The sequence below is a fragment of the Cyprinodon tularosa genome, unplaced genomic scaffold (genome assembly GCF_016077235.1).
Source record: "Cyprinodon tularosa strain WSP-4 unplaced genomic scaffold, ASM1607723v1 ctg1445, whole genome shotgun sequence".
Classification (NCBI taxonomy): Eukaryota; Metazoa; Chordata; class Actinopteri; order Cyprinodontiformes; family Cyprinodontidae; genus Cyprinodon; species Cyprinodon tularosa.
Genome location: NW_024038271.1, coordinates 10,739 through 28,040, shown reverse-complemented (window position 1 = coordinate 28,040; position 17,302 = coordinate 10,739). Strand labels below are relative to the sequence as shown.

General features: G+C 43.2%; 1 protein-coding gene across 1 annotated transcript; it reads right to left on the bottom strand.

Annotated features, from left to right (window-relative positions):
• Nucleotides 1-3,617: 3,617 nt before the first annotated feature.
• sdhaf3 (succinate dehydrogenase complex assembly factor 3) lies at nt 3,618-15,928 on the bottom strand. The gene is made up of 2 exons (XM_038278834.1): nt 15,652-15,928; nt 3,618-3,975 (listed from the first exon to the last, which is right to left on the bottom strand). Exons 1-2 carry the CDS (start codon nt 15,826-15,828, stop codon nt 3,781-3,783), a joined length of 372 nt encoding a protein of 123 aa, XP_038134762.1. The 5' UTR covers nt 15,829-15,928; the 3' UTR covers nt 3,618-3,780.
• Nucleotides 15,929-17,302: the final 1,374 nt, after the last annotated feature.

Below are 17,302 nucleotides of genomic sequence, written 5' to 3'. Positions count from 1 at the left end.
AGAGGCTTCAGATAAACCAATCCTTTATGATCGGTGAGAATTTCAGTCCAGTTTCTGTGCAGCAGCTTGGTTCTCTCTGGATAACAGGACATGCACAGATCGACTCCAGCCTAGTTGGTCTGATCTGGGTTTAAAGGCGTCTTTACCTGGAGATCAGACTCTGTCGCCTCAACATGTTGCTCACTGTTGGGATTCAGTCAGAACCTGCCTGAACGTCTGGAGTTTGTTTCATGAAGCAGGTTTACTAAAAACTTTTCTAAACCTGAAAACAGGAAGTTTCCTTATCATGCTTCTGTTGCCATAGTAACAGCCTCCTCAGAGCTAACCTGGTCAGCAGTGTCCTCTGTCTCCGCTCTGCTTACAGCCAATCACACAGCTTTATTTCCTGATTTAGTCCGATTTTAGTCTTAGTTTTGTGCATAAATTAAATCATTCCCTAGGTCCGTTAGACACGTTAGCTTTTAAAAACAAACATTTCATGTCCGTTTTATTAAAGAATGATCGGCACTTTTTCACAGAGAATTAAATATTTATAGGGAGAGGATTCTACAACTCAGTGACAGGAGAGGAGATTACTGGTTTTACGTTTTTTTTTATATGAGAGATGAAGATCATTTTATTTTTATTTATTCACTTTTACAGTACATGAACTACTGAATTTATTTTCAGATTACACATAAATAGATTCATTAAATTAGTAACGTTTAGGATAAGGATTCACTCGACAACAATAACCTACTGAGGCTACTGGCACAATCTGAAGCCATTGTAAGGGACTGATAACTGCTAATAACGACCATTTATTGGGATGATGACATCCCAAGCGTCTGCAAACAGACACTAATTATTTACTGAGTAAAAGAGACTGAATCAGCATGAGGAGGAACCCATGAGATGATGAACAGGTTCTATAGATTAGAACGTTTTTATTCTTCATCTTCACCTGTTGCCAGAAGATTTCACCTAAATAGATACATTGATCTACTAACATTCAAGAAAAAAAATCCCGTAATATTATTGCAGTAACAACATATATGGCAAGCCATTTTGATATGTACTAGTTTGACTGAAAATGTATTCCTGATGTCTAAATAAATAAATAACATATTTTCTTTGTCTAAATGACCATTTCAAACAAATTTTTATTAGATTATCCACATCTAGAATAAACATTGTGGATGTCTAGAAATGAATTTAATATCTCCATATTTCTATTATTACTGGCCATCAATTGTATTATCTTACCTATGAAAAAATGTATTTCAGATATCATAAATACATTTTCAGTCAAGCTGATAAATGTCAGAACGGCCAATTAAAATGTGTAAACATGTACAGGTATATAAAACTTGATTCTTGATAGTATAATTGTGTTTTCTTTTTACTTTCTTAAATTCAGTTCCAGCTAAAAAAAAAAATGAAATTTAGAAAATGAATGATTACAGTTCGGTGTAGGAGTGTGATTTTGATCAGGAATAATCTTATTTTGGTGATGAATGGAACAACAGAGAGGAGAGTGCTTTTAATAAATGTAAAAACGGCCTGCCATAGACCACTTCATCATTAACTGGAGCAACAATCTGCTCCTTCTCCATCTTCCTCTCCTTTGCAGCTGTTTCTCTGCCTTTTTAACACATTTCTCTTTTTTAATTCCTTAATTAAATCTTTCAGTGGAGTGAAATAGGAACTTCCTGTTACCTGTTGTCATGGTGACTAGTCAAATCAGTGTTCCACTGATAATGGCTTTGTTGCGCACACGTTTAACTCTGAGTGGACCTAGTTAGAATGGATTGAACTGATTCATAGCAGCCATTGGAGGAGTGTTGGTCTAGTGGTTAGAGCAGCGCGCTGTGCTCTGAGAAGGTTGCTAGTAGCTGGTTCAATCCCCACGGCCTCCTGGGTCCCTGAGCAAGACCCTTAACCCCACACTGCTCCCTGGGCGCTGCACAATGGCAGCCCACTGCTCCCCGAGGGGAGGGGTTAAAGACAGAGAGGGAATTTCCTCATTCTGGGATCAATAAAGTTTATTTATTTTTCCTGACTTTAGGGTAGATCCATTTAGAGTTGATCTGAATCTGAGTTTGTTAAACCTGCTTCCTGAAACGATGCCTGGAGTCTGAAAGTGTTTTTTTCCCCCATGCGGTCGTCATTAAAAGTCATTCCTGGAAGCATGCTAACATTAGCCATCCTTGCTATTAGCATTCCTGTCCATTCAACCAACCAGCCAACCTGGACTGGAAACGCTGCTAAACAGAGAAGTATTTGAAATAATAACAATCATTAGAATCCATTTTAGGAAAGAATACTTCAATACTAAATACAAAAAAAAAAAAAAAATATGCATTATGTAAGGTTCATGTAATAGGCTAATTTTAAAATGAGCTAAATAAGTCAATAGAAATGTGTTATAAAATACCTAAATCTTAATGGTTTTTAATCAGGTGTTGGATGTCAGCCGTTAGCAGTGGGAGTGAATGTGAAGCTCTTAACTTCCAACCACAATCATCATCAGAAGTTATTTGATGCCTCTAATCTTAACCATCGTTTCTCACAATTCTTCAGCAGTAATCAGAGAGATGTCTGCTGATTGTCTTCTTTCTCTGGATGAGAGCTGCATTAAAGTTTCAGATCCTCCATGTTTAAAACTTTCTGCATGGCATGAAAGGCTTCATGTCCCTGTAATGGATTACAAAACTTACTAACCCAGAAATCCTCCATAACCAGCGTTCCTTGGTCTTATTTTTATTTTGAGGAATTGGGGAAAAGATGGCAGAAAGTTCCCATCCCTGCATCAGAGGGCTACCTGTTGGATCTATGAACCTTTTTCTATGCTTCAACCAAACTAGCAGCAGTAGTTTGGAGATGCAATCTACTTCTTAAATCTATCTTTGCTCTCCTCTAATTAATCCAGAAGTTCTTCAATCACTCTTTTTCTCTCCCTCCCAGCTTGGAGGTCGGCTGCAGATTTCCCTGGAAATGCCTTTCCTAATCACTCATTTATTATTTGATAACTTCTCCTTCCAAAGCAAACATGCAGGCAGTCCTTCCTCATTGGTAATGAAAGCAAATGATTCGCTCCGTTCTTTGAATCCTCATCAGCTATCTTCCTTTTTCCCTTTGGGATCCACGGGCTAAGATGCAGCCGCCGCTTTGTTAAGAGCATCCACCTGCCTGGCGCCGCGCTGAAACCTGCTGCAGGCTGCGGCCACTGATCTCTATGGCTGTGATGCACATTACAGTGGAAAGAAATGTTTACATTTGTTGTTTATTTATTTATTATAAAAATGTTTAATGCACACCATATTAAAATAAACCAAAAAAACGTAAATTTCATACATTTTTGAGAAAGCTCCAGGGAGTTGCAAAGGGGGCGCTAAAGAGCTACAGGCAGCTCCAGACCCCTGGTCTACAGCAATCCCCCTGGTCTACAGCAACCCCCCTGGTCTACAGCAACCCCCCTGGTCTACAGCAACCCCCCTGGTCTACAGCAACCCCCCTGGTCTACAGCAACCCCCCTGTTAGGACGGGTTTTAAAGGTTCTATTAAAGGAGGCGTTCTGGGTTAACCTGCAAGGACAGAAGTCGACATAAAAAGCAATAAATGATCATAACGCTCCGTGAAGCAGCATGAGGAACCTTTTTATTGACACATGAAGTGGGCGGGGCAGAGAGGAAACCCTTATATGGCGCATCAGTACAATCAACAGCCCTTAAAAGGCTGTGCCTTCATACCAGGCACCCAAAGGCAGCACGTCCTGTCCGTCCCGCGGCGTCCTCTCCTTCACCTGCTGTCCTCGCTGATGTCAAACTGTTTGTTGGGTTTGGTGGACTCCAGCATGAGCTCGTACAGCTGGCCGATCTGTTCGTTCTGGAACTGGCTGAGCTTCTCTTCAGGCAGGTCGGCCCCAAACTTAACGCCAGCGCTCTGCCTCCCAGCCGCCTCCAGCACCTGGCTCTGCAGAGTCGCCTTGTAGTTCTGCAAATAAAAGCAGAGGCGTTAATAATGGAAGGAAGAGATCAATCCACTGACGTCCTTCTTTACAGCAAACGCTCCAACTGGCTCTGAGAGCTTCTTTCCCCTTTTAGCCTAAAGGTGCAGCAGATCTTTTCTGATGCATTTTTTATCATGTGGCTATAAAAACCTCCTCACAGCCGCTTATAAGCAGTGAAACTGAGGGTCTGGAAGTGAGACTGAAATAAAAATGTCCTCCAATCACAAAACACGGTCAGTGGTCCGCTATTGGTTCCTGACACGTAAATCAGGGTCGTCTGCTTGCCCCTCCCCCCTGTACGCGTACCCTGACACATGAACGAATCGCCCCCAATGCTAATGTAGGCACCAGGACCGATGACGTCACGTGAACTCAGTCACGTTACCTAGTTCACAGCCATGGTCGGTCTGCGCGTTACTCTCTAGTAGCTCTATACGGAGCTAATTGTGTTTTTTGTTAGTTATGACAACGCGATCAACCAGCAACTACCCTGCTCAATACCTACAAAGCAAGGGCTGTTTATGCTCGAGCTTTGGTTAGCAACCACAAGCGTTGCTGCTCTGGCTGTAATATCGCAACATCGCTATCAAACCGCCTTCGACTTGTTCAAATATTTCCATCCCTGTGGTCTGAATGACTGTATGATCTGGTTGAACTGTAAAGTGCCTTGAGATGACATGTGTTGTGAATTTGGCGCTATATAAATAAACTGAATTGAATTGAATGCGGCCCAGTCTCTGATGGCATTAGTTCTTATCCTTTAGAAACTTTCTGCCATAAGAAACAATGATTCAGTCTGGCAATAGCTTACAAAGCAGATGCTGATAATGGGAAGCTAGCCACTGTTATGCTGTTAGCTCGTGTCACGAGCACTCGGTCTCGTTCTCGATCTCGGAAACATGTGAACACCTCGCCAGACGGCATCAGGTTCACGTGTTTAGAAGGCGTGTCTGACAGGAGAGGCATGGTTGTTTATGTTCAAAAATATAGCTAACAGGAACCGTTTTTCCAAGATCTCCTACTGCACCTTTAACACCTTTTAAACGTTTCAGATCATTAAACACGTTTTATTATCAGGTAGGAATAAAGCGAGCAAATATAAAAAGCACCGATGGAGGAAACAAAGGAAACCACCTTAGAACTGCTGCTGGATGCGTGAGTTTATCTAAAAGAATGTCACTAACATTTGTGAAAAAGTTCATCACAGTTGTAGTGAGTGTGAACAAAAACCTCCCGACTCGGCAAACTGACACTAAAGGTTAATCAGTTTGGGAAGAAAACTCTAACGCTGCCTCCAATAGTGATAACATGCAGCAAAGGTGCTCCTGTTGCACAAACAAAATGTCTCGTCCAAGTTTGTAAGCAGTGAGTCAAACGTGACTCACCGTGTGAGCGACTGCGTGCCCCCCCCCCCCCACCTGTTCCCTCCCCCTTTCTCTAAAGCCCTCCATCATGGAGCCATGTCTGCTGTTTGGCCATTCACAGAGCATCCTGGCTTTGGAGAGCTCTCACTGGGAGCAATAACAAGCCATTTATCTGAAAGGCTTCTTCCTGCAAGTAATGTGATTAGCTTGAAGACTTGCCAAGGGAGGGGGGGGGGTCACAGTCTGAGGAAAACTCACAGACTTTAGCTCCTCTTCCTAAAGTCACTCAGCCTGGATGGAGATGTTAACACTGGAGCCAGAATCAGCTTAGCATCGACCCGCCCATCACCTGAACCAGAGCAGGTGGCCAATCAGCTTCTAGCTTCACAACCTGCTTTTCTTTGAAACTTGAAGGCGGGGCGGGGGGTGGCCACAGGTCCAGGGGGGGGATTCCTGAACAGCCGCTCAGTCCCAGGGATCTGAGCGGCACCGCGGCCGCATCAAGCTGATGTTTTTCATATTAATGGATCCTCCCAATCTAAAAAAGGAATGAAGGAAGGACGTTTAGCCGAGCCTGAACCCCGCGGAGATAAACTGGATCAGACTGGATCAGACTGGATCCTCCAACATGTGACCCAATCCACATAAAGCTGCACATTTACCATATGATGGCAGAAAAAAACTTGAATAATAAATCAATGAATCCCAGGGATGTGGTTTAAATATACGGCTTTAGACATGAGCAAAGGCAGTACAGAGGAAAAGCTAAAGAGCAACGTCACACTATAAATCAGCGCTGAACCACTAAATCTAAATTGTGATCATTTTCAACCAATATTGTGATTTTATTGTGATTTTTCTTTGCACCAAGCAGAATCAGGTCAAAGTTTTACTCCAGGGTTTCAGTTTCTCGTGGCCTTGAAAGGCTGCTGGTCCACAATCCAGAGCTGCAGGAATTTACTGGAACATCTGCACCAAAAAGTTCTTTCTTCTACTGTAATCATAGATCTAGGGCTGAATTTGAATTCATGGGCCTTCCAAGATTTCACTGATTTATTCCAGAGTGGAATAAAGGTTCCAACCACCGGGAGCAGGAACAGATAAAATCAAATGTAATGATCTTAACCTTAGTCAGTTAAATAACCTGCTGCTGTCATTCTGCACATCTCTGATGTTGCTGCTATTTTCAAATTACTGGAAAAATTTCAATTTTATAGAATTGTATTGTTTATATTTTAACTCTTCACTATTATGTTATTCTTATAAATATTTCTAAGGTCCACATTTGTGTGACCATTTTCAATAATCTTTCTGCTGCTGTAAATATCAGAATTTCCACATTGAGGGACAATAAAGTCTATTCTATTCTATTCTAGGAATAGAAAGATAAAAGTAAATCTAAACAATGTATTTATAAAAATATATCTGCAACAACAAAAAATACTTAGTTAAGCAAAGTGTGCAAAACAGCAATAAAAAATTTAAATCCTATCGGATTTATAGTCCCCACCCTGCAGATATATTAGAATCTGTCCTTAAATTCCAGCCAAACCCATTTACACAGTAACAGAGAAACGTACGCCCACTTTAATCGCATCAGCGCCACCTCGTCTGATTTGACTCAGATAATAAACACGTCCCTTCTGTCAGGTGTTTTCCCGAAGTCCCTAAAAACAGCAAATATCAAACCACTGCTGAGAAAGAACAGTTTAGACAAACTACTGCTGCAGAACTACAGGCCCATATCAAACCTCCCCTTTATCAGTAAGATTATTGACAAAGCAACAGTTAAACACTTTCTTAGATATGACCAGCCGCTTTGACGTGTTCCAGTCAGGTTTCCGTGCTCACCACAGTACAGAGACCGCCCTTATCAAGGTGTTTAATGACATCCGTATAAATACAGACTGTGGAAAAACCACAGTGCTGGTTCTATTGGACCTCAGTGCAGCATCTGATTCTGTCGATCACTCCATCCTGTTAGAGCGCCTGGAAAACTGGGTCGGCCTCTCTGGTACAGCTCTCAACTGGTTTAAATCCTACTTAAAGGACAGGGACTTTTTTGTGTCAGTAGGCAACTTTACATCAGAGATGACAAAAATCACATGTGGGGTTCCCCAAGGGTCCATTCTGGGTCCCCTCCTATTCAATATCTACATGCTCCCTCTGGCTCAGTTAATAAAACACAACAACATCAGCTACCATAACTATGCAGACGACACACAGCTTTACATCACCATGTCACCAGGTGACTATGAACCAATTCAAGCACTGAGGAAATGCTTAGAAGAAATCAATGCCTGGATGTGCCATAATGTTCTTCAACTGAATAAAAACAAAACTGAAGTAATAATCTTTGGACCAATAGAGGAGAGATCTAAAGTTAGCACACAGCTTCAGTCGCTTCAGCTAGTAACCACTGATCAGACCTGAAATCTAGGTGTAGTACTGGATTCAGACTTGAACCTCCAAAAGCATTTAAAGACAATTACAAGGTGGGCTTTCTATCACCTGAAGAACATTTCCAGGATTAAAGGACTAATGTCTCAGCATGATCTGGAAAAACTAATCCATGCGTTTATTTTTAGTCGAATTGATTACTGCAACGGTGTTTTCACAGGTCTGCCTAAAAAGTGGATCAGACAGCTGCAGCTGATCCAGAACGCTGCTGCCCGTGTCCTCACTAAGACTAAGAAAGTAGAGCACATCACCCCAGTTCTAAAGTCCTTCCACTGGCTCCCTGTATCTCAGAGAATAGACTTTAAAATCCTTCTGTTAGTCTATAAATCTCTGAATGGCTTAGCACCTAAATACATCACAGACTTGCTATCAGTGTATCAACCCTCCAGACCACTCAGGTCTTCTGGCTCCAGCCTGCTCTGCATACCTAGAACCAGAACTAAACATGGAGAAGCAGCATTTAGTTCCTATGCTCCACTTATCTGGAACAAACTTCCAGAAAACTGTAAAAGTGCGGAAAGCCTGAGTTCCTTTAAATCAAGACTAAAAACACATTTGTTTAGGATTGCCTTCCATTGTTCTAGTTAAACAGTTCAACTAAAACATGTTTTCTTTAATCCAACTGTTTTTAATATTCTTTTTTTTTGTTTCTGCATTTTTTATTTAATTTCATTTATTTTTTATTTTTTCCTACTTGCTTTGATTCTGTTTTATCTTCCTGTATTTTAATCATGTAAAGCACTTTGCATTGTCTTTGTACTGAATTGTGCTATACAAATAAATTTGCCTTGCCTTGCCTTACCTAAAGGGCTGGAGGGAGAAATTTAGTTATTAAATGTATTGTGACTAAAATCAGAGTCTCTGCTGTTTGGAAATGGCATTTTAAATTGCACATGTAATGAATTACTGCGCTCTTCAGTAAATCAGCTACATTCACTAAATCCGGCTCTGTATTAACGCTGAGAACTGTTGATGAATAATACAGTTTTCCATCTGCTTTAGGAGCTCAAACCAAAGCAGATATTTTAGTTTTCCTGGACGGATTCAGGTCCGTTCTCTTTACTGGGAACTCCAACCCAAACCCATCACCAGCTCACGCCGTCCTTCCTCCAGTCCTGCTCCTCCTTCGCCGTTTGTTTCTTTCAGGAGCCGTTTGCTCCGCTGCAGATCATTTATTCAGCACGCTCCCATGGGAGCCGTGAAATAAATGGATTAAACGCTGAACGCTGCAGCCATGTAATCCTATTTTGGGTCTCGCTCTTCATCTGTTTCTACTCGGCTGTGCCTCGCTGAGGAAGTGGGAGATAAAGTGGAAATAATTCTTTTTCATTTCTTCTAAAGGACAACGTGGAGTTTAGCCGTTTGCAACCTGTGCTGCTGCAGGACACGTGGATTTCCTGGATCTGGAGGGGGCGGGGCTAAATAGGTAGAGGACTTCAATCAGAAAGATTTGTGATGCATCAGATGCCTCCTTTGCTTCCCAACACATTAAAGATAGAAAAGTTTTCCAACGGTTCAGAGCGTGCTGCTCATCAGAGGAAATGATGTCAATGAAATCTATCTGCTCTAGATCTTAGTGTGACGCCTGTCAGCCGTTCCAAGGATGGTTCTAACAAACAGGTTTAGAAAGTTACAGATATTTGGAAAACCTGGGATCAAATTACCCTTTAACATGTGGTGGGGGGTGAACTATTCAACCAAAAGTATTCCCTCCCCAGCTCTGACTGGCACATGATCTTCAGGGAGGCCCCATCCCTGATCCATAGGGGCCAACAGGACGGCGCTCCACCTTTTCCAGCTGCAATGGTTTCAGCTCTCCGTCCGCCAGGTTTAGGAATGTTCCTGGGATTTTCTGACCGTTATTCCATCTGTGAGGTCACAGGCTCTCTGCAGGCCGGGCCTGGTCTGAGGACTCTGCAGGCCGGTCTGGTCTTTGTGGTCTTGGTTTCCTGCTCTGGTCCACAGTCCTGCAGGAGGAGGGAGGTGCCGGATCCAAACGCTTCCCACAAAGTTGGGAGGCTGGAATCGCCCAAAACGTCTTGGTCTGCTGAAGCATCCAGAGTTCCTTTCACTGGAACTAAGCAGCTCAGCATGACCCACAGCATGACCCCGCCTCCACCAAACCGAACACGATGCAGTCAGACCAGAACTGTTCTCATAGAAACCACCAAAACCCGTCCATCAGATTCATAGACGGAGAAGCGTGATTGGTCCCTCTTTAGAACACGTCTCTACCAGAGCTGCAACTAACAAAAAAGAAGATTTTTTACAAAATCAAACCAGGAGAAACTAAAACTTTTCGAGCGAACAGTGGTGAAAATTGGAAGTTCAGTTTAATATAATCCAGTCTGTGAATAGTTCCGTCTGAAATGAATGAAAATAGTTGTTTTAATGGTTATAGAGTCAGATATGTGGCGGTAATGTTTGATTTATCTAAAGGTTTTTATCTGTTACTGTGGAAATGGGTTTGGAAGGAATTAAAGGACAATAATCTGCAGGGTGGGGACTATAAATCTGATAGTTTTATTTTTTATTGGTGTTCTGCACAATATGCTTAACTAAGTATTTTTTGTTGGTGAATATTAGAGATTTTGCAGATATATTTTTTATAAATACATTGTTTAGATTTATTTATATATTTCTAACCCTTTTATAGAATAGAATAGAAAATCCCTTTATTGTCCCACAATGGGCAGATTTACAGCAGCAGAAAGATTATTGAAAATGGTCACACAGATGAGGACCTTAGAGAAATGTATAAGAATAACATAATAGGGAAGAGTTAAAATATAAACAATACAATACATTACAAAAAAGTGTTTTAACAATATAAACCTGGAGAACAAATAACCAATATGCAGCTATGGACATTTTTACAGTGATGGATATTTGAAAATAGCAGCAACATCAGAGATGTGCAGAATGACAGCAGCAGGTTATTTAACTGACTAAGGTTTCTATCATTACATTTGATTTGATTTGTTCCTGCTCCCGGTGGTTGGAACCTTTATTCCACTCTGGATTCTCATCAGTCTTTGTTCACTTTACAATAAAATAGAATTAAACAGTTTTGAAAACTTCGGTATTCATTCTTTTCCTGCTTTGTGTGTCAACGTTTACGGTTGCTAAGCAACATAGCCTATGGCGGGAAAACCTGCCGAAGGGTAGACCTGTTTGAATTCACAGCCTAAACTCTTCCGGTCTAGGTAGACCGCGTCGTTCGAAGGATCCAGTCCAGGTAGACCGCGTCCTTGGAAGGATCCAGTCTAGGTAGACCGCGTCCTTGGAGGATCCAGTCCAGTTAGACCGCGTCCTTGGAGGATCCAGTCTAGGTAGACCGCGTCCTTGGAGGATCCAGTCCAGGTAGACCGCGTCCTTGGAAGGATCCAGTCCAGGTAGACCGCGTCCTTGGAGGATCCAGTCCAGTTAGACCGCGTCCTTGGAGGATCCAGTCTAGGTAGACCGCGTCCTTGGAGGATCCAGTCCAGGTAGACCGCGTCCTTGGAGGATCCAGTCCAGGTAGACCGCGTCCTTGGAAGGATCCAGTCTAGGTAGACCGCGTCCTTGGAGGATCCAGTCCAGTTAGACCGCGTCCTTGGAGGATCCAGTCTAGGTAGACCGCGTCCTTGGAGGATCCAGTCCAGTTAGACCGCGTCCTTGGAGGATCCAGTCTAGGTAGGCCGCGTCCTTGGAGGATCCAGTCCAGGTAGACCGCGTCCTTGGAGGATCCAGTCTAGGTAGACCGCGTCCTTGGAGGATCCAGTCTAGGTAGGCCGCGTCCTTGGAGGATCCAGTCCAGGTAGACCGCGTCCTTGGAGGATCCAGTCCAGGTAGACCGCGTCCTTGGAGGATCCAGTCTAGGTAGACCGCGTCCTTGGAGGATCCAGTCCAGGTAGACCGCGTCCTTGGAGGATCCAGTCCAGGTAGACCGCGTCCTGGAGGATCCAGTCTAGGTAGACCGCGTCCTTGGAGGATCCAGTCCAGGTAGACCGCGTCCTTGGAAGGATCCAGTCCAGGTAGACCGCGTCCTTGGAAGGATCCAGTCCAGGTAGACCGCGTCCTTGGAGGATCCAGTCCAGGTAGACCGCGTCCTTGGAAGGATCCAGTCCAGGTAGACCGCGTCCTTGGAAGGATCCAGTCCAGGTAGACCGCGTCCTTGGAAGGATCCAGTCCAGGTAGACCGCGTCCTTGGAAGGATCCAGTCCAGGTAGACCGCGTCCTTGGAAGGATCCAGTCCAGGTAGATCGCGTCCTTGGAGGATCCAGTCCAGGTAGACCGCGTCCTTGGAGGATCCAGTCCAGGTAGACCGCGTCCTTGGAAGGATCCAGTCCAGGTAGACCGCGTCCTTGGAAGGATCCAGTCCAGGTAGACCGCGTCCTTGGAGGATCCAGTCTAGGTAGACCGCGTCCTTGGAGGATCCTGTCTAGGTAGACCGCGTCCTTGGAGGATCCTGTCTAGGTAGACCGCGTCCTTGGAGGATCCAGTCTAGGTAGACCGCGTCCTTGGAGGATCCAGCCCAGGATTTCGAACACCACTTCCTGTCTCGGCTCCTGAACAGCAGCCAATCACAGGCAGGTTGCTTTGCCCAGTGGGTCAAAGTAGGAAAAGTTGACATGAGGGAGCAGAAGCAGGTCCAGAGGAGGGAGGCTGCCTGCGTGGGAATCTAACCACGGAGGGAGAGAAGGAACGACGGCTCATGTCTGATTATTGAACCCTGTTGTTCTCCATCTACATGATGAAGAGTTTATGAGCGTCAGTATGAAGCAAAGCTGCTGGTAGGAGGATTGACTGCATGTAGGGATAAAGCAATAATCCCATTAATCCATTATCGATATAATCATCGACTAATTTAGTAATCGATTGATTATTAACTGGAGTATAGAGACTGTAAAACATTCCTTTAGCTGACAGAGTGAGGTAATGAAACCAAAAACAATGTAAACATTTTGCATTTCATTATCTATAAACCAGGGAGGGCTGGAGGCATGAAGAGCAGAAGACTTTAAAGGATAAGTCCGATCAGCAGGAATAATCATTATTTATACCTAAAACTAATACGCTCGCAGTGATTTCATTAATTTAGTGTTAATCAGTAAAAAAATAAAAATTATTTTCATTGCATTCTCCCCGCTTTCCAAGCAGAATCAATGGGAACTACTAGACACATCTGCAATCAGCAACAATTACTGAAGATAATTTCATATTTAAAGTATTTTCAGAAGTTTGAATTCTGAATACGAGCGGACTTTTCCTTTAAAGAAAAACAAAGCCAGCTGGTGGAAGTGTTTTCCTACCATTTAAAGGCTGTTAGTACATTTTTACTTCTGTATTAAATATTAAATTAATAAGCAATTCCTCTGATGGATAGAGGGAGCTATTTCTCCATTATATGGTTTATTATCAGGACTTTCTTAAACTCATCCTGGTTTAATTTCTTAAAAAAGTCTGTAAGAAACCTTTTTCTATCTGATTGTTAATAAATTAATCTAAGAAATAATCAAGCGTTTAAATGATGTGCAGAATAATTGTTGGTTGCATCTTTAAATGCGTGTGAGCTTTAATCAGACGCCATAAATGAATTCTTTAGCTTTGGGTCCATAGCGTGCAGCTCTGCTGTCCCACAGCTCATCATCTACACCAAACAACCCGCCTGAACCCAGAAGGTGCGGCTCAGACGCTGGAATACCATCGGCTGGATATCATGGAAAACAGCCTCCCACTACCTGGAACCAGTTCAACTGGAAACCAGTGCCATGGAAGTGGCGATCCCAGCAGCAATCATCATCGACTTGAATGGATAAATGACCTGCAGACGGGTGGTTTAGCGATTCCCAGAGGAGCATCATGGAGAACGTCTGTCGCCGGCGGCGATGAGAGAGGAAAACCCAAAATGTTCTACATGTGGGATTTATTCTGGAAAGAGCTGCTGGTATCGTTTAGCCTGTAATGGAGACGTTCCATCAGAGACTTCAGATCCTTTATCGGCTGATTCATTAATAAAAAGGCCTTTGAAGTCCATCTATAGGGGGTTTATAACCTTTCCATTGAGCTCAGGGCTATAAACAAGGCTGCAGCACCACCTAGTGGTGACAGACTGATAAAGCAGGACGGATGGGATGATGGGCCGGTTTTCCTGGATTAATGTCCTGCTGAAGATCAGATGTTCAGGATTAAAACCAGCAGCACAGAAACTTTGATGGCTTTTCATTTCTAGAGCAACATTCAGACATAAACAATCAATATCAGAGATTTCTAATCCAACTGCTTTCAGCTGATTGGCTGCTGCTGTGCTTCCTGAAACATCTCCGATTCTGATCCAATCACCTTCGCTCTTTCAAAGAACAGAAACTTTAAATGGCGGAAACAACCAATCAAAAAAACGCTTTACTTTTTAACTTTTTCACTTTAAAATTTAAGTTCATATTCAGAATTTATAGACTGAACCTCACTGGGCTGTAAAGGCTGCAGACTGCAAGTATTCCCCTCCTGAACTATTCACCTCCTGAAGTATTTACTAAACCTTTATTGTTTTCTAAGCTGTTCTATGATGATCTTTATAAATCGATTAAAGTGGATGAAGAGAAATTAGAAACATATATTTAATAAAACATAAAGTGAAAATGTGCTCCATTAACAGCAACGTTTGCAAAGAAGCAGCCGCATAAATGCAGCAGCAACTCGTCACCTTCCGGAGTGAGCTGAGGTCCAACAGAACCGGTTCAGCTGAAGGCTGAAGTTCTGTTCTTATAAAAAGGCCCCAGAAGCTGCAGAAGCTCCCAGAAAGTATTCACCCCCTGCAGACCGAGGAGCTCTGCAGAGGAAAAAACGTCTCAATCTTTCAGGTTCCCCCAAGGAACCTTCACATTCATCATCTCAACAGAACCACAATTACCCAGAATCACCCAGCAGAGCAACCGGACCTCATGGAGGCGCTACAGAGCAACCGGAGCTCACGGAGACGCTGCAGAGCAACCGGACCTCACGGAGGCGCTGCAGAGCAACCGGACCTCACGGAGGCGCTACAGAGCAACCGGACCTCATGGAGGCGCTACAGAGCAACCGGAGCTCACGGAGACGCTGCAGAGCAACCGGAGCTCACGGAGACGCTACAGAGCAACCGGACCTCATGGAGGCGCTACAGAGCAACCGGAGCTCACGGAGACGCTGCAGAGCAACCGGACCTCACGGAGGCGCTGCAGAGCAACCGGACCTCACGGAGGCGCTACAGAGCAACCGGACCTCATGGAGACGCTGCAGAGCAACCGGACCTCATGGAGGCGCTGCAGAGCAACCGGACCTCATGGAGACGCAGCAGAGCAACCGGACCTCATGGAGACGCTGCAGAGCAACCGGACCTCATGGAGGCGCTGCAGAGCAACCGGACCTCATGGAGGCGCTGCAGAGCAACCGGACCTCATGGAGGCGCTACAGAGCAACCGGACCTCATGGAGACGCTGCAGAGCAACCGGACCTCATGGAGACGCAGCAGAGCAACCGGACCTCATGCAGCCCAGAAAAAGAGAACTGCAGCCCTCTGCTAAAGTAACGCTTCACTGGTTCAGGTGGAAAATTTAAACCTGGTAGAATAATCGAGTCAAAGTTCAGACCAATAATCTAAGATTAGACCTGAAGATCTGGAGTGAAGGACTGGACCAGGACAGACCAGAATGTGTCCAGCTGTGGTTCCGCCAAGAAGATGAGGAAGATTTTCATCATCAGGTTTAAGATAAAAACTTTCTTTAAATGCTGAGAAGATCAGAAAGTTTCCAGATTATTGAATGATTGGGGTTAACTTTAACCGGTCTAACTGATGATGATGATGGGCTCAGGCCTTACCTCCCACTCCGTCAGGAAGCTCTCCACCTCCTCCGGAGCTGCGCTCTTGTGCCTCCTGAACTCCTCCTTGACGTACTGGTCCCCCAGGGCCCGCAGGTGGATCGGCAGGAAGCGGTGCAGCACCAGGAGCCTCTTGTACAGGCAGCGGATCCTGGACACGTGAGCAGAAGCCGCCATCGGACCGAAGCGGTCTGAATCTGGTCGCTGAGGAGGACACAGCAGCCCAACAAGGACGCTTACCGAAGGAGCTTTGTTTATCCCGGAAGTACTTCTTCTTCTTCTTCTGTTTTTTTTTTTTAGGCTGCTTGTTGTGCTCACTACCGCCACCAGCTGGAGGTGAGGTTGGAATCACCGAAAACAAACAAAAAACTACATCCTCTTTATGAAATGAATCCTTTTAAGGTTTCTCACTAATAAATACTAACTTGTACTATTATTGTACTTTTCTAGATGTTGTCAGGATTCGGCTGCTCTGCTGGCTAGGCCTTCTCCACTCTTCTTCTTCTTCTTCTTCTTCTTCTTCTTCTTCTTCTTCTTCTTCTTCTTCTTCTTCTTCTTCTTCTTCTTCTTCTTCTTCTTAAGTAATAAAATAATAACAAAGGGCAATATTATATCAACTTCAAGTTTTCTAATAAAGATGAAACTTTGGCAGCGGGTTTGGAATTAGTTAATCTCAGAGACTTATAATATAAATCCAAGTCATTTTTCCAATGGCAAAAAGTGGGCTTAGTCTTAAAATACCTACATCTGTGAATGAAGAATTTTCCCAACAGTATAAGGTAATTTCCTAAATATTCAAGAGTCTTATTCTCACTTTCTAAACCAAATAAAATACTTGTGTCAGATAGTGGTGACAAAACAACATTCTTACTTATTAGCCAACATTGGAAATCTTTCCAGAATTTAAAGATTGGTTCACAAAAAAAAAAAATAAATGTTTCAAACTCTCAACGTTTCTCATGCAAAAAACACAATATTCTGTATCAAACTTAAACTTAGAAGTCACAAATTCTTTCGTTGGATATATTTCATTGATAATTTTGAATTGCATCTCTTTCGCTTTTGGTGGCAGAGGGTAAGTTATGTAATTAGTTCTTATTTTAATAATCTGATCTGTTGTAAAGTCCTTTAAAATGTAATGTCTTCTAATTGGATTTGGGAAAAGTTCTTTTAAAAGGAGATTCCTCAACATCTTATTGTTACATCTAATATCCTGGATCTGAATACCTTCGATCTGCAGTGATCTCAGTATAGGGGAGATGTCAGAGTATAACAAAATATTTTTAATTAGAGATCTAAAAGAACAAGGTATAGATTTTAACAGTTTGTTATACAATTTTTCGGAACAATTTAGGTTGTACTGGGACCAAACGACCAAAATCCAAAAAGTTCCCCTCTGAATCCATTAAGTGACTAACAGACCAGATGCCTTTGGCATACCACTCCCTTTCGAATACTGACTTTCTGTTGACCAATACATATCTGTTGTTCCAAATAGGAATGTTGTGTGGAGTAAAGTTATGTTTGTAAATCAATTTCCAATACAAGAGTACTTGCTGATGAAACGCGGAGAGCTTGATCTGCAATGAATTACAACTAAAGTCACACCGTAAAAGGAAATCAATTCCTCCCATTTTTTCAAAGATAAAAT